Here is a 21414-nt window from a genome sequence, read left to right as displayed (position 1 = left end):
TAAAATTATGCATTCTGGTAGATCAGTGGAGGCTCCTCTGAGGAGGACCATCCTCAGTGAATTTCATAAAAATAGTAAAACATGTTTTAAATTCCTTTTTAGATAAAACTATACTAAATATAAACACACCACCAAATAATTGATTAAAACACTATTTTACAATGAAGGTCTAAAGTAGCTTCAACAGCGCTCTGTAGGGTAGCACCATGGTGTAGCCAGAGGACAACCGTCCTCCTCTGGGTATATTGACTTTAATACAAAACCTAGAAGGTTCATGGTTCTCAACCCCATCCATAGACTTACACAGTAATTATGACACCTTCCAGATGAGGTCCTCCAACCTATCAAAGCTTTTGCAGCATGAACTGACATGTTGTCCACCAAATCAAAGGATCAGAGAATAAACCTAGTACTGAAAGCATAAGCTACAGCTAGCTAGCACTGCAGTGAACAAAATGCGGTGAGTAATTGACTCAGAGAAAGACAATAGTAAAACAGTTTTGAACATACCAATTTCTTCCAAAATAAAGGAGAAGCAAGAGAGTAATTTTTCACGTTCAGTTTCACTTACTTAGCTAGCAAATGCAGCTATCTAGCTTATCCTACTCAAACACCCTGCTCAAATAGAATTAGCTAGCTGGCTATGACTAAACAACAACACTGGAACTCTTCCAAGTCAAGGAATGCTTTTGGTTTTACAAATTTATTGCCACCGGTGTAAGTGCTAAAATGCTTACTGACTATACACCAATGTTACTGCATGATTGTAGCTATGTTGACTACTTTAGCTAATATAGTGACAACAATGTAGGTCACATACAGCTGATGTGTTGTGCATTGAAGTCCACAAGCGAAGGGAAAAGGTGAGAGGAGGAGAGCGCACAGATGCAAGAAGGAGAGCGCACAGATGCAAGAAGGAGAGCGCACAGATGCAAGAAGGAGAGCGCACAGATGCAAGAAGGAGAGCGCACAGATGCAAGAAGGAGAGCGCACAGATGCGAGAAGCGGATCCTCTGTTCAAACCACCACCCAGGACAATGGAGCTAATTCCAGTAGGCGATCTAAAACAACGACGCCACAGAATGGGAAGGCGAAGCGGCCACCTGGCCAGGCTCCGAAGACGTGCACATCGCACACCGCTCCTGAGTATACTACTAGCCAATGTCCAGTTTCTTGAGAACAAGGTAGACAATATTCAAACAAGGGTTGCCTTCCAGAGAGACATCAGAGATGATAACATTCTCTGTTTCACAGGATATGTTGTCGGAATCAGTTCAGCCACCAGGCTTCTCCATGCATCATGCCGACACAGATGAACCCCTCTCTGGGAAGAGGAAGGGCGGAGGTGTATGCTTATGAATGCATTACACGACTCATGGTGTAATAACAACATAAAGGAACTCAAGTCCTTCTGCTCACCCGACCTAGAATTCCTTACAATTAAGTGCCGGTCATTTTACATACCAAGAGAATTCTCGTCAATTATAGTCACAGCTGTGTACATTTCCCCTCAAGCAGACACCAAGATGGCCATCAAGGAACTTCACTGGACTATATGCAAACTGGAAACCATACATCCTGAGGTTGCATTTATTGTAGCTAGGGATTTTAACAAAGCAAATTTGAGAACATTTCTATCTAAATTCTTCCAGCATTTTGATTGCCCTATGTGCATGCGCAACACCCTCAACCACTGCTATTCCAACTTCCGCGATGCATACAAAGCCCTCCCCCGCCCTGCTTTCGGCAAATCCGACCACGACGCCATCTTGCTCCTTCCGTCTTATAGGCAACAACTCAAACAGGATGCACCTGTGACGAGAACCAATCAACGCTGGTCCGACCAATCGGAAGCCACGCTTCAAGATTGTTTTGATCATGCGGACTGGAATATGTTCCGGTCAGCCTCAGAACAACATCGACCTATACGCCGACTCGGTGAGTGCATTTATAAAGAAGTGCATTGGAGAGGTTGTACCCACTGTGACTATTAAAACCTACCCTAACCAGAAACCGTGGATGGATGGCAGCATTCGCGCAAAACTGAAAGCGCGATCCACCACATTTAACCATGGAAAGAGGTCTGGGAATATGTCTGAATATAAACAGTGTAGCTATTCCATCCACAAGGCAATCAAACAAGGCCAGTACAGGGACAAAACACCTTCTTTGCCCGCTTTGAGGATAATACAGTGCCACCGTATCGAAGGGACAGCAGTGGAGAAGGTGGAACGTTTTAAGTTCCTCGGCGTATACATCAGACAAACTGAAATGGTCCACTCACACAAACAGTGTGGTGAAGAAGGTGCAACAGGGCCTCTTCAACCTCAGGAGGCTGAAGAAATGTGGCTTGTCACCCAAAACCCTCGAGGGCATCCTGTCGGGCTATATCACAGCCTGTACGGCAACTGCACCGTCCTTAACCGCAAGGCTCTCCAGAGGGTGGTGCGGTCTGCACAACGCATCACCGGGGCCAAACTACCTGCCCTCCATGACACCTACAGCACCCGATGTCACAGGAAGGCCAAAAAGATCAAGGATATCAACCACCCGCGCCACTGTCTGTTCACACCGCTACTATCCAGAAGGCGAGGTCAGTACAGGTGCATCAAACCTGGGACCGAGAGACTGAAAAGCAGCTTCTGTCTCAAGGCCATCAGACTGTTAAACAGTGATCACTAACTCAGAGAGGCTGCTGCCTACATTGAGACACAATCACTGGCCACTTTAATAGGGGGTGCTGTTTTCACTTTGTAAAAAATCATGCCCAAATGAAACTGCCTCATACTCTATTCTAGCTCGTACAATATGTATAGTATTATTACTATTGGATAGAAAACACTCTCAAGTTTCTAAAACCGTTTGAATTATATCTGTGAGTAAAACAGAACTCATTTTGCAGCAAACTTCCTGACAGGAAGTGACAAATCTGAAATCGAGGCTCTGTTCCAGGGCCTTCCTATTAATTTGCTTGAAATCTATGGATAAACATGCACTTCATACGCCTTCCACTAGATGTCAACAGGCAGTGGGAGGTGGAATGGGGTGTCTAGCTTGATCTGAGGCCGAACAAGAGCTTTTGGAATGACGTGACTGGAAATTTCATTGTCTTCGAAGGCGCGAGAAGGAACCCCGGTTTGCCTTCTGAAAAGCTTTCGGTATACACGTTAGATATCTCCGGCTCTGATTTTATTTGATAGATGTACATCATAAAGTAGTTTTTTTCAACCGAGTTGTATCAGTTTATTGAACGTTAATTGCGAGTTTTGGAATTTTATTTTCTTTGCGTCATGTGAAGTTGGGCACGTTTGCGCCACATGGCTAGCTATGGTTGCTAATTCGACAGGCGAAGAGGACATTCTAAAACCAAACAACGATTTATTTTGGTCAAAGGACTCCTTGTACAAGATTCTGATGGAAGCTCAGCAAATGTAGGAACCATTTATGATGTTATTTCGTATTTCTGTGGAAAATGTTTAGTTCTATTTTCCGCCCTCATTGCAGGCGCTGTCTCGCTATAACGTAAGCTGTATGTCGTACTAAAGTCATTTAAAAAAATCTAACACGGCGATTGCATTAAGAACTAGTGTATCTTTCATTTGCTGTACAACATGTATTTTTTAGTAAAGTTTATGATGCGTTCATTGATTAGATTAGGTGACTGTCCAAAATAACTCTGGATACTTTTGTGCAGTTTGGCTACGTATTCACATTGTAAAACCAGGATTTGTAGCTATAAATATGCACATTTTCGAACAAAACATATATGTATTGTGTAACATGATGCTATAGGACTGTCATCTGATGAAGTTTGTCAAGGTTAGTGAATAATTTAATATCTTTTGCTGGTTTTTGCAATCGCTACATTTTGCTGCTGATAAATGCGTTTGTGTGGTTAGCTATTGTGGTAAGCTAATATAATGCTATATTGTGTTTTCGCTGTAAAACACTTAAAACATCTGAAATATTGGCTGGATTCACAAGATGTTTATCTTTCATTTGCTGTACACCATGTATTTTTCATAAATGTTTTATGATGAGTATTTAGGTATTTCACGTTGCTCTCTGTAATTATTCCGGCTGCTTTGGTGATATTTTTTATGGTAGCTGCAATGTAAAACTATGATTTATACCTCAAATATGCACATTTTCGAACAAAACATAGATTTATTGTATAACATGTTATAAGACTGTCATCTGATGAAGTTGTTTCTTGGTTAGTGACTAATTATATCTCTATTTGGTCGGTTTTGTGATAGCTACCTATGCGGTAAAAAAAAATGGTGAAAATATGTGGTTGAGTCTTTTGCTATTGTGGTTAGCTAATAGAAATACATAGTGTTTTCGCTGTAAAACATTTAAAAAATTGGAAATGATGGCTGGATTCACAAGATGTGTATCTTTCATTTGGTGTCTTGGACTTGTGATTTCATGATATTTATATGCTAGTATTTACTTGTGGCGCTATGCTAGGCTATGCTAGTCAGCTTTTTTACTGATGAGGATGCTCTCGGATCCGGGATGGTGACCAAGTAGAAGATAACAAACTAATCACTAGTCACTTTATACAATGCGCTCCAAATAATGCCACTTTAATAATGTTTACATATCTTACAGTATATACAGTTGAAGTCGGAAGTTTACATACACCTCAGGCAAATACATTTAAACTCAGTTTTTCACAATTCCTGACATTTAAGTCATAGTAAAAATTCCCTGTCTTAAGTCAATTAGGATCACCACTTTATTTTAAGAATGTTAAATGTCAGAATAATAGTAGCGATAATTACTTATTTCAGCTTTTATTTCTTTCGAAGTTTACATACACTCAATTAGTATTTGGTAGCATTGTCTTTATAATTGTTTAACTTGGGTCAAACATTTCGGGTAGCCTTCCACAAGCTTCCCACAATAAGTTGGGTGAATTTTGGCCCATTCCTTCTGACAGAGCTGGTGTTCTTCCAACAAATTTTCTATAGGATTTAGGTCAGGGCTTTGTGATGGCCACTCCAATACCTTGACTTTAAGCCATTTTGCCACAACTTTGGAAGTATGCTTGGGGTCAATGTCCATTTGGAAGACCCATTTGCGACCAAGCTTTAACTTCCTGACTGATGTCTTGAGATGTTGCTTCAATATATCCACATAATTTTCCTCCCTCGTGATGCCATCTATTTTGTGAAGTGCATCAGTCTCTCCTGCAGCAAAGCTCCCCAACAACATGATGCTGCCACCGCTGTGCTTCACGGTTGGGATTGCGATCTTTGGCTTGCAACCCTCCCCTTTTTCCCTCCAAACGTAACGATGGTCATTATGGCCAAACAGTTCTATTTTTGTTTCATCAGACCAGAGAACATTTCTCCAAAAAGTACGATCTTTGTCCCCATGTGCAATTGCAACCGTAGTCAGGCTTTTTTTGGCGGTTTTGGAGCAGTGGCTTCTTCCTTGCTGAGCGGCCTATCAGGTTATGTCGATATAGGACTCGTTTTACTGTGGATATAAATACTTTTGTACCTGTTTCCTCCAGCATCTTCACAAGGTCCTTTGCTGTTGTTCTGGGATTGATTTGCACTTTTCGCACCAAAGTACGTTCATCTCTAGGAAATAGAACGCCTCTCCTTCCTGAGAAGGATGACGGCTGCGTGGTCCCATGGTGTTAATACTTGCGTACTATTGTTTGTACAGATGAACGTGGTACCTTCAGCCGTTTGGAAATTGCTCCCAAGGATGAACCAGACTTGTGGAGGTCTACATTTGTTTTTCTGAGGTCTTGGCTGATTTCTTTTGATTTTCCCATGATGTCAAGCAAAGAGGCACTGAGTTTGAAGGTAGGCCTTGAAATACATCCACAGGTACATCTCCAATTTACTCAAATGATGTCATTTAGCCTATCGGAAGCTTCTAAAGCCATGACATAATTTTATGGAATTCTCCAAGCTGTTTAAAGGCACAGTTAACTTAGTGTATGTAAACTTCTGACCCACTGGAATTGTGATACAGTGAATTATAAGTGAAATAATCTGTCTGTAAACAATTGTTGAAACAATTACTTGTGTCATGCACAAAGTAAATGTCCTAACAGACTTGCCAAAACTATAGTTTGTTAACAAGAAATGTGTGGAGTGGTTGAAAAATGAGTTTTAATGACTCCAACCTAAGTGTATGTAAACTTCCAACTTCAACTGTACATGTGATATGACTCATTTATTTTATACCATCTATTGCACCTTGCCTATGATGCTCGGCCATCGCTCATCCATATACTTAAATGTACATATTCTCATTCACCCCTTTAGATTTGTGTGTAGTTGTTAGGGTATTACTGCATTGTTGGAACTAGAAGCACAAGCATTGCTACACTCGCATTAACATCTGCTAACCATGTGTATGTGACAAATAAAATTATATTTGAATACAACGTGGCTGCTATGAAAGTTAACTGTGTTTACACGTGATCAGGGGTGTATTCTTTCTGCAGATTCTGTTGAAAAACGTTTCTTAAAACGGAAGCAAATGGAACAAAACGGGGCTAAACATATCTGAATTTGTCCAATAAAAACTTTTGTTTGCAACTGTTGGACTAATAATTACACTCTATATAGACTAGATGCAGGCAAGAGTGCGCATGGCGGTATTGAATATCACCGTCTGCCCCTGTCTGTCACCTCAAATGTGTTTCTCGATCTGTGTGCACCTAAGTTGTAAACTTTCATTCATTGGCTAGGTTGTAGCAACCTCATGGGCATCGGGAACATTTGAGTATCATGTACTAGCCTGAACCTATCTCTGTTACATAGAACTGGTTGAATGGAATATGAATGACAGTCATCCAATATGTTGTAATAGAAATAAGACTATGCTCATGAAAAACAATTAATCGTCCTCCCTCATCTTAAATGGCACTGACCGCCACTGTGGTAGATGTATTGTATAAAATCTGGTAGTGTGATGCATGGTGGTAGTGTAAAGCCACTTACTTGTCTTCACAGCTGTTCTCCTCCTGCAGTAGTTTCTCTCTGTTGAGACCGATCTTCTCCAGCTCGTCGCTCAGTATCTCCAACTCGTTCCACTGCTGCTGCACCTTCATCTTCTCATTCACCAGGTCCTGGACAGGACACACAATAAAACTCTGACTCTATTGACCTGTCTACCAAACTGTCAGACACACCGAGAAATCTGACTGGCGATAGGTACTTAGCAACTCTGCCCAGAGTGTCGGCAGTTAACTTGTCGTTGTTCATATAGAAGAGTTTGACCTCAGATTTGCTTAGTTTAATACTCCAGGCCACAATGTGGCACTAGCTTGTTTGGCTTACGCCTGCTGCAGCTGATGTAAGTTAACTAGCAACCTACGCTAATTTTGTTGCTATCCAGCTAGAATTTGTAGTAAGCCCTTGTTGATACTAACCAGATGGCCACAACTAGCGTAGCTAGCAAAATTATAATTAAATCACAATGATTGGTCTTTGACTGAAGTAGCTGCCTGTTAGCTGCCCGAGAGTCGGTGGAATAGCTAGCCAGCTATGTTGTGCTAAATGGCAATGCTAACCGTTTAGCTAACATGATCTAGAAAGCAGACTGACACTGGGAGTATGGGATAGTGAATTAAATAATTTCTTCATCATCTTGCTAACAGTAGATAGCTAGCTTGGTAGAGCATTTAGTGTTGTGTGTATTGTGCTACACCGAACACCCCATTCATATCATATGAAGTGTGTGTGACTGCCATTAGCTAACTAATGAGCAGGTGCTTAATATCAAACTGAACCTTACAAAAAAATACTTCAAACACAAAACTCCTTAGCTAGATGTAAAAGATGTAAAGACTTGCGCTAGATAAAACATGTTATTATGCAGCTTTATTGTTGTAGTTACAATTCTCATGAAAAGGTGGTGGAGTACACCTGGAAAAGTTCCCTATTTTTTTTAATCACTTCTGTCAGTTCCCTTATGGAAAAAAATTGCAGTCAGAGTGCAGCATAACTGCAGTACACTGCAATTACTACGTCCAAAATACCACAGTCGACTGCAGTTACTGAGCTTTACTGCAGCTTCAAAACTGCTATATTTTTTTGTTACGCTTCCCTAGGTGGAATTTTGTGCTCTCTGATTGGCTCAAAGTTAGGTTCTCGGCCACTGATGAGCATTGTGATTCTACACGTAGAAACGGCAGGTTTTCACTGTGATTATAGGGTATTTAAAAAAAAATACAGTTTAGAATAAGGTGGTAACAAAATGTGGAAAAAGGGAAGGGGTCTGAATAGTTTCCGAATGCACGGTATATGCCTCAGCCTACTAATTATAAAAATGTAAAATAGGCCCTTTTATATAAAAAGTAAATATACCCTAGACTATAATTGTGACTTTGTAGGCCGCATGTCCTTCACCCAGCTTCATGGTTTGAACAAGATGCATAATTCCAGTCCAGTATAATACAATAAAGTACAGTAATAAAATTCCACAAAAAGATTAGCCTACTGGAGCTAGTTTCATTTATTTACCCAAGAGAGCATAGCTACATCTTTGGGCTTTTATGTTTTCTGTCGTGCGTAATGTGCCGTAGACTATACACTGAGTGTACAAAACATTAAGAACACCTGCTCTTTCGATGACAAACTGACCAGGTGAATCCAGGTCAAAGCTATGATCCCTTACTGATGTAACTTGTTAAATCTGCTTGGGCTCATAAAATGTCCTTAATGTATGGCTCATCAGGCTCAGGTAGTATATTTATATGCTTTAGAATTACATTTCTGGTTAGGGTGGTAAATACCGGAATACACAGGGAAAAAAAGGATTTATTCTTGGGATGTAACATTTGTAAAATACATTTGAAAATATTCAACCCTAGTATGGTACACCTAGCACTTCAACCTACTGTACATTATCCTCCGACCTCTTCCCCATACATACCTCTCGGAGTGTGGCCAGGGTCCTCTTGTCGATGGTGGCCTGTTTCTGCAGCTCCTTGTTCTGACTCTCCAGCTCTTTGACTATCCCAGCCACCTCCTTTAACCTCGCCAACTCCTTCTCCTTGGTGATGCCCTCCTTCTCTAATGAGGCCAGCTTTAGAGCGCTCTCCTCCAGCACCTCTTCCTTCACTTCCAGCTGCTGCCATAAACGTCGCGCCTCCTTCTCCAGCTGCTTCCTCGCCTTAAAATCAATTCCGTCAATTCAGTTAAATTACATTTGTATTATCCCATCAAGGAAATTCATTGTCAAATCAAAGTTGATTTGTCACGTGCCCCGAATACAACAGGTGTAGACCTTACAGTGAAATGCTTACTTACAGGCTCTAACCAATGGTGCGGGGAAAAAAGTGTGTTTGTGTGTGTAAGTAAGTCAAGAAATAAAACAACACTAAAAAGACATTTGAAAAAAGAGTAGCAAGGCTATATACAGACACCTGTTAGTCAGGCTTATTGAGGTAGTATGTACATGTAGGTGTGCAGCCAGGAGTGCGTAATACTCCACAACTACAGTATACATGTAGCATACACACACAGACGTACCTTCTCTGACTGGCCCAGCTCCTGTTCCACCCCCCTCTTCTCCTTCTCCACCACCTCCAGGCGTTTCTCCGCCAGGCGCACCTCCTTCAGCTCCCGTCTCAGAACTCCGGTCTCGGTCTCCGCCTGCCTCAGCTCCCTCACCAGCCCCTGGATCTTAGTGGAGCTGTTCTCCAGGCTCTGCTGTAACCTCTGGTTTTCCTGGCCCAGGCTGCCGATGCTCAGCTCCAGCCGCTCCGCCCTCTTCCCCTGGGACCTCAGCTCCTCCACAGAGCGGGTCAGATCCTCCCTCTCCCTCTCCAGATCCCTGTTCTCCTGCTGGAGCTGGGCCAGGAGAATGGCAGCTGGCCGGAGGGACTCCACGGTGCGGCGGAGCTCCAGGTTCTCCTCGTCCAAGAGGCTGTGGTCATTCTCCAGCTTGGCCAGGCGCAGGCAGACGTTCTGGGCTGTATCCACCTGCTTCTTCAGCCTCCAGTTGTCCTGCTCCAGGCTGGTGTTGTCTCTCTCCAGGGCATCAGCCCGGTCACATGTGATCTTCAAGGAGGCCACCTACATTTACATTTACAGTTCAGGCATGTTGCAACGATTGTGATATGTAGTCATTTTAACTTCCTAAGTTGAATGCACTGATTGCAACTCACATTTACTGCAAGTAAAACATAAAAAAATTGCTGCAAATATTGGCGAAACAAGTACGAGTGCAAGACCTTCCTCACCTCCCTCTGCAGCTGCTCCTTGCTCCTTTCCAGATGTGTTGTCTCCCTCTCCAGCTCCACCCCCCTCTCCCTCAGTGTCTCCAGCTCCTTGGTGGCCTGCTTGCCCTGGGCTTCTAGCCGGGCCAGCTTGGACCCGGTGTTGGTGATGGTCTGGTGGAGGACGCGGTTCTCTGTCTCCACCTCCCTGACTCGGGCCTCGCTGTCAACCTGGGTGCGCTGATGCAGGGAGCTCACCGCCTGGCTCAGGTGTTCCTTCTCCTGCTCCAGCTCTGAGATCTGGGGAACACACATAAAGACAGTCAGGTGGGATAATGAGGACATAAGCGGGACCACCGAGGACAACATGCCACAGATAGTTAGGACCCGGAAGTCTTCCTCCGGGCCATGAAATGGTGCATTTAGCATGTGTAAAGGTAAGGTGCAGTTTGTGCCTGTCTGTTCTTGTCTGCCTGCAGTCTCTCCAGAGTCTTCTCCAGTTTCTGCTCGTCTTTGAGCAGGTCTTCTTCCAGACCCTCCATGTCCTGGGTGGTCTGCTTCTCCTGGTCCAGCAGGGTCTGCATACGCTCCAGCTATAGAAGACACAAAATGGATGACAATCATGATAGAAACCAATGACAAAATAGATTCAATTCATCAATCAACATCAAAGACATCATAAATATGAAAGCTCAATATGTCAGAAGTATGTGTGAGAGATATGTACATTCAAAACATCCCCACCAGTGCTGGGACAATGACATATACTATGAATAGAGAAAGATAGCACTCAGTATATGCTGCTCTGCTCCCACCCGCATTAATTTAACTGCACCACAATACATACTGCAATGCATTCTGCTGACTCTCTATATAGGGCATGTGGGACCAGCATAGTATGCCACAACACAGACTGCCATTCTATAAAGCATGTGGGACCAGCATAAAGTAGCATCTGTCAAATCAGTGTGTACAGTACCTTTTTGCTGAGGCCCTGGTTCTCTCTCTCCAACTCCATGGCGTTTAGCTGGTCCTCCTCCAGACTTAGTGAAGCCTCTCTGAGCTCCTGGATGGTGCTCTGCAGACCCTGGTTCTCCTTCTCCAGCTTCAGCAGACGGCTCGACGCAGACTCGTTCAGCTCAAACACAAATGACTTGTGCACTGCACGTGGGGAAGAGAGGGGTGCTTGTTCAGTTCTGTTTGTGAATACATTTTCTCCTATTTAAAAAAGAAAAACTGTCTGGCATCTTGTATTTGGAGATGTTCTGTGCATGTGATCATGGTAGTGGCACACTGTGTAGGTCTGTATACAGTTTGTTGACAGAGAAGTGAGCACTGCTTTGTTATTAATGTAAAACTGAGGCAGATGCAGAGTCATTTTATCACCAAAATATATATATTTCAGCCCTTTTGCATCCAAAACCGCCATCAACAGCTAACAGAAGAGGATTAATATGGACTCTCCGCAGTGTGTGTGTGTCCCCTTACTGTCGTTGCTGTCGTTGTTCTTGGCCAGCTGCTCCAGTTCCCAGCCCAGGTGGGCAGACTCATTCATACTCTGTTTCTGAGAGATCTCCAGCAGCATGTTCTCCTCTATCAACCCCTCCAGGTGCTTCTTATCTGTGTCCCGGTCCTGAGAGGGACAGCAGAGTGTGCCAGACATACACATATCCTTTTCACACTATTTTGCCAACCCTGACCATTTTGTGAAAGTGTTCAAATATTTTCTTGTTACATTTTCAATTCCAGAATAGGTCAAGCAATTACAGTGGATGTGTAACTCAGTATTGTCAAAAGGGTAAAGACACACACAGACCGCGTGATCCAGTCATCGATAGACACCGGGTTCAATTTTCTCACCATCTCCACATCGTGTAGTTTTGAGCGCAGCTGCAGGTTCTCCTTCTCCAGCTCATGTAGTTTGTCACAACGCCCCCTGGAGGCTCCCAGCTGCTCCTCCAGCAGGGTTTTGGTCTCCATCAGAGTGGCGTTATCTTCTCTCAGCTCCTGTAGACACATATAATACAGACAGACACACAGTGAGATGGAGACAGAGGGACATATACAGCGTGTTTGAGGAGATCGGCCTGAGCAATACGCTGTGCATATTTGCTCATCTTGATCACATAATGAGTAGTTGATTGGGGATGCAAAGTGATTTGTAGATCAGTGATTCCACTGCAATGTAGTCGATCTCAAACAAGCACACAGAAAGATGGAGTGTGTGAAATATAATGAGTCAGAGGCTGAGATGGAGACAGAGGGACATAGTGATTCAGAGGCCTGCCACTGACAGCTGTGGAGACCCATGCCTGGACAAACCCATAAACCCTGGGCCTGGTCATTCTGCTGATCAGGAGATGCCATTGTTCCCCTGTGAAAGAGACAGCAGGGGTTCTAGTCAATGTAGTGGAACTAATTTGACCCAGAGACATGAAAGACATGCTGCTAAGGATTATGGGTCTTAATATGAACCACCAATCACCTCATCCTGTACTCAGTGTGTCTAATGTGTCTTGACAGACGACATAGGCTAAATATGTGGATGTGTGATGATAATGACAAAAATATATGTTGTCCCTTTCAAACAAAAGGTACATGAACAGTGGAGCATGCTGAAGATATGATACTTTTATTATTAAACCCAACTCGTTTTGGCTAATTCCTTCATCAGGTTATTTTCCTTAAATGTACAGTATTATTTGATTTCAGGTGTCATTAAATTGATGGTGAGTCACAACGTTTATTCATTTAAATTTAATGATCAGTGTGAATCACCTCGACTCGTGTCTTGTAGAAGTGGACGTCGTGTAGCCTCTCCTTGCAGCGGCTCAACTCTGTGTCCAGTCTGTCCACCTTGGCTGCCTTTTCCCTCAGAGCGTCCACTTCATCCCTGTACGCACGCACCAACCTCGCCTCTGCAAGTAACTGCATGTTCTGCACAGGTCACAAACACACACAATGGAGCTGGTCTCCGCATGGCACACACACACGCACAACACTATGGACTAGATGTGATCTGCAGTGAGGTTATGACAAAACTAGTTATGAAATCTTTCTATTTTAGAATTTGCTGGTCTCATGGGAATATCTTAAAATGGTACTGTCTTTGATAATGTGACATCAACTAAACATTTTCCCTTCTGTGAACATTCTGAAGACAGAATAAATATGATATGCTTTCTAGCATGTAATTTGTGGTCAAGATTTGAAATGTCTGGGAACCATTTTTCCTGACTGGAAAAAGAGGGGAAAGTTGGGTATCAGAGCATGTTTGTGAGCAAGAGAAACTGGGGGAGAGAGTAAGAGGGAAAGAAACGGGGAGTGCATGAGAAGGAGATAAACAGGCAGAGAGAGTGAGGAGAAGAAAGAGGGGGAGTGTGAGGGGGACACAGGGAAGCCAAAGTGGAAGAGGAAATCTGCACCTCCTGCTTGAGTTTCTGCATCTCTAGATCCAGCCTCTCCACCTCATGTTTGGTATCCATCAGCTGCTCAGTCTTCTCCTCCCTGGGAGAGACACAGCATGCATTAGGTTGGCAAATCAATTTGTTCAGACATACCTACATTGTAATTAAACCGGGCTTATAGTAATACTTAAGCTAAAATCATGGAAAATAATTTTATCGAAATAAAACAAATATGTTAAATGCCAAAATATCCCCAAATCTAGCCTCTAGCATCTAACTCTAGCCTGTCATGGTAGAGATTTCCTTCTCCTGACTCACAGCTCCTGTCGCGAGCGTCTCAGTTTGGCTTTAGTGTCAGCCAGCTCCACAGCCAGATGCTGCCGGTCCTCTTTGGACAGCCGGCAGATAGGTCCGCCCAGGTCCAGGTCGGTCCTCTCAGGGTTGGGGTAACCCAGGTGGTTAGAGGGCTGCTGGGACTGGAGGTAGTCCCTCTCCTGGGTCAGCTCCACGATCGCCTGGAGGAGGGTGGAGAAGAACTCTGTCAGTCTATTGGCTGTGCATAAAAAGAACACAAATCAAGTCTGAATGACATGCATATATCCATTAGGTACATATAATGTACAGATGCATCATTTACTTTTAAAGGTATTGTGAGTAATACAGTTGATTTTAAAAGTCGTAATTGGGTGTGTTTCAGACCGTCTTCAATACCAACCTCTGCACATTCATCTCTTTCATCTATGAGTTTGCGGAGGTGCAGGGCCATGTTTCTGGACAGGGGGTCCAGCTCCTCAGTGGGCATATCTGGCAGCTCCAGCCACTGCAAGTCCAACACATTCTCCTGGTTTTGGGTCACCTGAAGGGGTAGACAGACACTATCACTACACAGCGCTCTCGTGTATTTCTTCGGCTGTGCAGTGTAACATAATATTTCCTAAATAAATATATTACTGTAGCCCTAGGAATGAGACTTGAATGTGTCAGTATATGAAGACGCGCATACATAAATGTGAGAAAAAGTGGACTGACATGCATGAACATCTGTGTCTAAATGTCAATGGGAATGCCACACTGTGGGAGAGTAGGCCTAGGATTAATACCTTTGTGTCTTTACTTTAATAGATATATTTGACAGCGACCGTGCACATAAATCAATATTTCTGTAAATGTGCAAGATGCCTAATTTCAATCTGTATTTTCAAGCATATCTGAAGATAATGTAAGAAAAATAATCACTATAAAAAGGAATTGCTGATGTGCATGAGCATGTGTGCCTGCTTTGACGTGAACACACCTACACCTGTACTACTCACCTCTTGAATGTGGGAGACGATGGCTGCCTGCCTCTCAAAGTCGAGCAGTTTGATTTTCTCAATGATCTCTTCTTTCCTCTCACACTGCAGAGAGAAACAATGACAGACACTTCTATTAGATATCTATAGGTACTATAAACTATCAGAAACATATTCTGATTCAGACTTGGTTTTCCCATTCTCTACGGAACACAAAGACTGGGTGTGTGAATGATCATAATTACACATAAGCCAGATGAAAAGGTTTAAATCTTGTAGAAATACTGTATAGAGTAACGTGGAGAACCTGAGGCAGCACGTGTCTAATTGTCAGCGTAGGGCTTGTTGTTGGACTCAGGTAATTTTCATTCAATGGATAGAAAAAAAACAGGGTTAGTGCAATTATAAGATGCATAGATAACACATTGACCCTTCGATTGTGGTTTAAATCCCATCCGTTTTATCACCAAAGCCACATATACTACCCACCACTGCGACCTGTATGCTCTTGTTGGCTGGCCCTCACTACATATCCGTCGCCATACCCACTGGCTCCAGGTCATCTATAAGTCTTTGCAAGGTAAAGCCCTGCCTTATCTCAGCTCACTGGTCACCATAGCAACACCCACCCGTAGCACGCGCTCCAGCAGGTATATTGCACTGGTCATCCCCAAAGCCAATTCCTCCTTTCGCCGCCTTTCCTTCCAGTTCTCTGCTGCCAATGACTGGAACAAATTGCAAAAATCACTGAAGCTGGAGTCTCATATCTCCCTCTCTAACTTTAAGCATCAGCTGTCAGAGCAGCTTTTCGATCACTGTACCTGTACACAGCCAATCTGTAAATGGCACACCCGACTACCTCATCCCCATATTATTACTTACCCTCTTGCTTTTCTTCACCCCAGTATCTCTATGTGCACATCATCTGCACATCCCTCCAGTATTAATGCTAAATTGTAATTATTTGCGCCTCTAGGGCCTATTTATTGCCTACCTCCCTACATTTTCACACACTGTACATAGATTTTTCTATTTTTCTTTTGTGTTATTGACTGTACGTTTGTTTATGTGTAACACTGTGTTGTTGTTTTTGTCACACTGCTTCGCTTTATCATGGCCAGGTCCCAGTTGTAAATGAGAACTTGTTCTCAATTGGCCAACCTGGTTAAATAAAGGTGAAAAAAATCAAAATAATGGACTTACATAATGCATTCCATCTATGCCCGACATTGACATTTTTTGATTGTATCATGATTCGAATTTTTTTTAAACATTTTATCAACTATTCAAAATGAGCGAGAGGCCAGGGGATTGGGAGGGAAAGAAAACAATAGCCTCTGGTGCCGGCACGAGTGGGTGGTCCCTGTCCTGCACCATTTAACCCTTTATATCTCAGAGCCTCTGCCATGCTCTGTGGTTTTGGTGCTACCTTGGACATGTCGATTTCAAAGAGAAATTCATCTCAAACATTTGAGGGCCATTTTGAATTGATTCATAGAATGTTGATAACATGGCATTGCTGATGCACTGTAGGCTACTGTTTTCAGTTGCAGTTAATACAGTTAAATACCCTTTCCTTTTCCATACTGAGCTTGCCTGAGTACTGTGGGTGGGCTTTGCACTTTGTCAGACTATTCCATTGCACCAGACAAGCTCAATCAAGGACATCTAAAGTATTTGAAAGACTTGGAATACTATTTGAGCCCAGATCTGCTCGTCTCAATTAGTGTGTATTGTGTTACCTGCACAGCACAGCCTAGGATCAACAGCAGCAGTCTCTTCACCTCTTCCATGCTCTTGCCTGTTGAAGAGAAAGATGAAGACATAACTGATTAAAACCACATTTTCTTTTAGCAGATTGATTTTTAGCTCAGATTCGATTTTGATTTAAATCCCACAGGTAGGCAGCAAATCACAAATGACAGCTTTCTGGGTCTCTCCCATCCCCCAGTTCTTACACTAATGGGCTGAAGGATCTCTCCCATCCCTGTTGGTTTGGTTAGGAGCCATCAGTCAGTGGGTCAATCATTAAATCAGCCTCAGCTCAGGGTTATGTTTGGGTGTTTTTGTGGATGTAGCAAGCCTTTATGTTTGAAGTTTCAAGTTAAGTTCACAAGTACAGTGAAATGCCTTTAATGCAAGCTCCAACCCAACAAAGCAGTAATCAATATAGCAAAAAAAATACCAAGGTAGAACAAAAACACAGAGGATATAAAAACAAGTACAGGAGAAAGTAAGACGCTATATACAGGGTCAGTTCCAATACCATATTTACAATGTGCAGGGATACTGGAGTATAGGGGTAAGGCATCAGAATACATGATAAACAGAGTAGCAGCAGCGTAAATTATGATTGTATGCGCGCATGTGTGTAGAGACAGAATAAATGTGGGTGCATGTTATGTGTGTTGGCTTGTCAGTGTGTGTCAATGTGTACAGTCCTGTGAGTGTGCATAGAGATGGTGCAAAAATAAAAATACAAGGGTCAATTCAAGATAGTCCATGTAGCCATTCTGTTAGCTATTTAGCAGCATTATGGCTCAGGGATAGAAGCTGTTCAGTAGCCTGTTGGTGTCAGACTTGATGAACCGGTACCGCTTGCCGTGCGGAAGCGCTATATATATTTTTTAAAAGAGACATATGATTTACAAAAGTCTTTACTGCTTCATTATGTACAGGGTTTGTATGGGATCAGCTCTCTGTGTGTGTGTGTGTCCTTGCCTGGAAGGAAATCCTAAAAAGCTGGATCAGAACTCTGGGGAAAAGGGCAACAAGGTTACCATGGAGACCATGTCTGAGACCCAGCCCTGCCCTTATTCCATTGAGACCAACTAAAAAGACAAGAGAGGTATACACATAGGCAGGCAGTGGTGTCGCCCTGAGAGGAGCTTTTCACTGTTTCTACAATCGACACTGTACATGGGAACTACACTGAACACGGGAACTCATTGAAAAGCTAACTTCCAAAGGCCATTCCATACAAACATAACACAACCATCCACAAACAATAATATGAACACATACCCCATTAAGCACCATTCAGATTAAGTTCACATACCAAGGCTGGCTTACAACAAAAGCCTCCCAATAACCCCACCACTCCCATTCGTAGATCACTATTGTTCTTGACTGCTAAACACGTTTTCATATAAAGGCCAATCAAAGGCCTAGATCTAGTTCAATTGGCACCCGGTAGGAAAATAAAATCTGCCAAATTGGTCCTAATAAAAAAAAGTGATTTTTGTGTTTGACAGACAGTTGCAGGAAACATGCAAAACAAGCATGTGCGTGGCAGGGTAGTTGCAGGGTAGCAGCCCAACCCATGAAAGGCCTAGCCACTGGGAGGAGAAGGTACAACAGTTTGTCTGGCGGTGAAGCTGAACACTTCAAACATGAGAATGAGCCAATTTAAGACGGCATCATCCTGGAGATATTTTCTCACGCCAGCACAGTCACAAATACCATGGAAATAACTTGTCTGGTGATCCTTTTATTAATTCATGCATAGAGTACAGCACTGTACTGCATTAATTATACTGAACATAAATATAAATGTAACATGTAAAGTGTTGGTCCCATGTTTCTCGAGTTGAAATAAAAGATCCCAGATTTTTTCCATACGCACAAAAAGCTTATTTAGCTCAAATTTTGGGCACAAAGTTCTTTACATCCCTGTAAGTGAACATTTCTCCTTTGCCAAGATAATCCTTTCACCTGACCGATGTGAGACATCAAGAAGCTGATTAAACAGCATGATCATTACACAGGTGCACCTTGTGCTGGACACAATAAAAGGCCACTCAAATGTGCAGTTGTGTCACACAACACAATGCCACAGATTTCTCAAGATGAGGGAGCGTGCAATTGGCATACTGACTGCAGGTATGTCCACCAGAGCTGTTGCCAGAGAATGTAATGTTAATTTCTCTATCATGTCGTTTTAGAGAATTTGTGAGTACATCCAACCAGCCTCACAACCGCAGACAATCTGTAACCACGCCCGCCCCGGACCGCCACATCCAGCTTCTTCACCTGTGGGATCGTCTGAGACCAGTCATCCTGACAGCTGATGAAACTGAGGAGTATTTCTCTCTGTAATAATGCTTCTTTGTGGGGAAAAACTCATTCTGATTGGCTGGGCCTGGCTCCCCAGTGGGTGGACCTGGCTCCCAAGTGGGTGGGCCTATGCCTTCCCTTAAGTATATAGAGGAGGCCCCAAGAACCCACTAGCTAGATGTAATCTCTCGTGACAGAGTAGCATACACAATATATGGTTCTGTGTTCGAGATTAAATTAGATTAGAAAACAAACCTTTCTTCTCATAAAAGTTTTGTTTGTACTAAATCAGACTATGGTCCCATCAAGGCCCAATACCATAGTAGCATTACGTGAACTATCCCCAGTTGTGCCTATATCTTGAGGACAGCGGGCCTCTGTATCTTCCCTCTCCTCACCCACTATATCAGGTCTGACTCTCTCCATAGTCCCAAACATACAGCTAGCCATATCAGGTGTGACCCTGAGAGGTTGTCGAACACCAGGCCGGAGGCCACACACACTCAGCACTCTCCGTGGTCCGATTAGCCTCCTACATGCAGACAGACAGGCTGCAGGGTTCCAATGGGCCTTTTCCTGCCTTTCCCACTTCCTGACTGACCCCAGAAAAGGGCCACAACATGTGCATCCTTCCCAGCCAACAGAGAACATGCCCTCATACAGTACAGTATATGAACTGGCCTGCTATGTCAAGGGGATATGTACGGTAGGTTTTTAACAACTTGTTAGTATGTCGTGGACAATGTGAGCACCACAGTACCTGAGAGGGGGTCCTTAGCCATGGTCAGCACATTAGGCAGAGTCATCAGGATGAGCTGCTGGAGACTGTCCTGAAATCACAGAGGGGAACATAAGAGGTTAACAAACAGAAGTACCAGAGGAAGGAAACAATAGCAGCAGAAGTCCTGTGTGCCAGCCTACCTGCCACCATGAACCATGAAGAGAGTTGCACCCCTTCTGAAAAAACCTACACTCGATCCCTCCGATGTCAACAACTACAGACCAGTATCCCTTCTTTCTTTTCTCTCCAAAACTCTTGAACGTGCCGTCCTTGGCCAGCTCTCCTGCTATCTCTCTCAGAATGACCTTCTTGATCCAAATCAGTCAGGTTTCAAGACTAGTCACTCAACTGAGACTGCTCTTCTCTGTATCACGGAGGCGCTCCGCACTGCTAAAGCTAACTCTCTCTCCTCTGCTCTCATCCTTCTAGACCTATCGGCTGCCTTCGATACTGTGAACCATCAGATCCTCCTCTCCACCCTCTCCGAGTTGGGCATCTCCGGCGCGGCCCACGCTTGGATTGCGTCCTACCTGACAGGACGCTCCTACCAGGTGGCGTGGCGAGAATCTGTCTCCTCACCACTGGTGTCCCCCAGGGCTCTGTTCTAGGCCCTCTCCTATTCTCGCTATACACCAAGTCACTTGGCTCTGTCATAACCTCACATGGTCTCTCCTATCATTGCTATGCAGACGACACACAATTAATCTTCTCCTTTCCCCCTTCTGATGACCAGGTGGCGAATCGCATCTCTGCATGTCTGGCAGACATATCAGTGTGGATGACGGATCACCACCTCAAGCTGAACCTCGGCAAGACGGAGCTGCTCTTCCTCCCGGGGAAGGACTGCCCGTTCCATGATCTCGCCATCACGGTTGACAACTCCATTGTGTCCTCCTTCCAGAGCGCTAAGAACCTTGGCGTGATCCTGGACAACACCCTGTCGTTCTCAACTAACATCAAGGCGGTGGCCCGTTCCTGTAGGTTCATGCTCTACAACATCCGCAGAGTACGACCCTGCCTCACACAGGAAGCGGCGCAGGTCCTAATCCAGGCACTTGTCATCTCCCGTCTGGATTACTGCAACTCGCTGTTGGCTGGGCTCCCTGCCTGTGCCACTAAACCCCTACAACTCATCCAGAACGCCGCAGCCCGTCTGGTGTTCAACCTTCCCAAGTTCTCTCACGTCACCCCGCTCCTCCGCTCTCTCCACTGGCTTCCAGTTGAAGCTCGCATCCGCTACAAGACCATGGTGCTTGCCTACGGAGCTGTGAGGGGAACGGCACCTCAGTACCTTCAGGCTCTGATCAGGCCCTACACCCAAACAAGGGCACTGCGTTCATCCACCTCTGGCCTGCTCGCCTCCCTACCACTGAGGAAGTACAGTTCCCGCTCAGCCCAGTCAAAACTGTTCGCTGCTCTGGCACCCCAATGGTGGAACAAACTCCCTCACGACGCCAGGACAGCGGAGTCAATCACCACCTTCCGGAGACACCTGAAACCCCACCTCTTCAAGGAATACCTAGGATAGGATAAAGCAATCCTTCTGACCCCCCCCCCCCTTAAAAGATTTAGATGCACTATTGTAAAGTGGCTGTTCCACTGGATGTCATAAGGTGAATGCACCAATTTGTAAGTCGCTCTGGATAAGAGCGTCTGCTAAATGACTTAAATGTAAAT

At 43.9% G+C, this 21414-nt stretch overlaps 1 protein-coding gene across 1 annotated transcript in view; it reads right to left on the bottom strand.

The window, feature by feature from the left end:
- The window catches only part of LOC129813061 (protein Daple-like), a 98683-nt gene that overhangs the window by 28021 nt on the left and 49248 nt on the right, over positions 1 to 21414 (bottom strand). Inside the window, exons 4-18 of the mRNA XM_055865209.1 lie at positions 19717 to 19786; positions 16643 to 16701; positions 14922 to 15005; positions 14324 to 14464; positions 13927 to 14123; positions 13627 to 13708; positions 12980 to 13138; positions 12062 to 12208; positions 11690 to 11834; positions 11181 to 11362; positions 10657 to 10794; positions 10226 to 10501; positions 9513 to 10058; positions 8914 to 9153; positions 6978 to 7105 (exon numbers count right to left, since the gene is read on the bottom strand). Of these exons, the coding sequence (XP_055721184.1) occupies positions 6978 to 7105; positions 8914 to 9153; positions 9513 to 10058; positions 10226 to 10501; positions 10657 to 10794; positions 11181 to 11362; positions 11690 to 11834; positions 12062 to 12208; positions 12980 to 13138; positions 13627 to 13708; positions 13927 to 14123; positions 14324 to 14464; positions 14922 to 15005; positions 16643 to 16701; positions 19717 to 19786 (2594 nt within the window). The remainder of the gene's footprint in view (positions 1 to 6977; positions 7106 to 8913; positions 9154 to 9512; positions 10059 to 10225; positions 10502 to 10656; positions 10795 to 11180; positions 11363 to 11689; positions 11835 to 12061; positions 12209 to 12979; positions 13139 to 13626; positions 13709 to 13926; positions 14124 to 14323; positions 14465 to 14921; positions 15006 to 16642; positions 16702 to 19716; positions 19787 to 21414) is intronic.

This window comes from Salvelinus fontinalis, chromosome 16 (assembly GCF_029448725.1).
Source record: "Salvelinus fontinalis isolate EN_2023a chromosome 16, ASM2944872v1, whole genome shotgun sequence".
NCBI classification, from domain to species: domain Eukaryota; kingdom Metazoa; phylum Chordata; class Actinopteri; order Salmoniformes; family Salmonidae; genus Salvelinus; species Salvelinus fontinalis.
The sequence above is the reverse complement of the archived record's forward strand: the minus strand, read 5'-3'. Positions and strand labels throughout refer to the sequence as shown.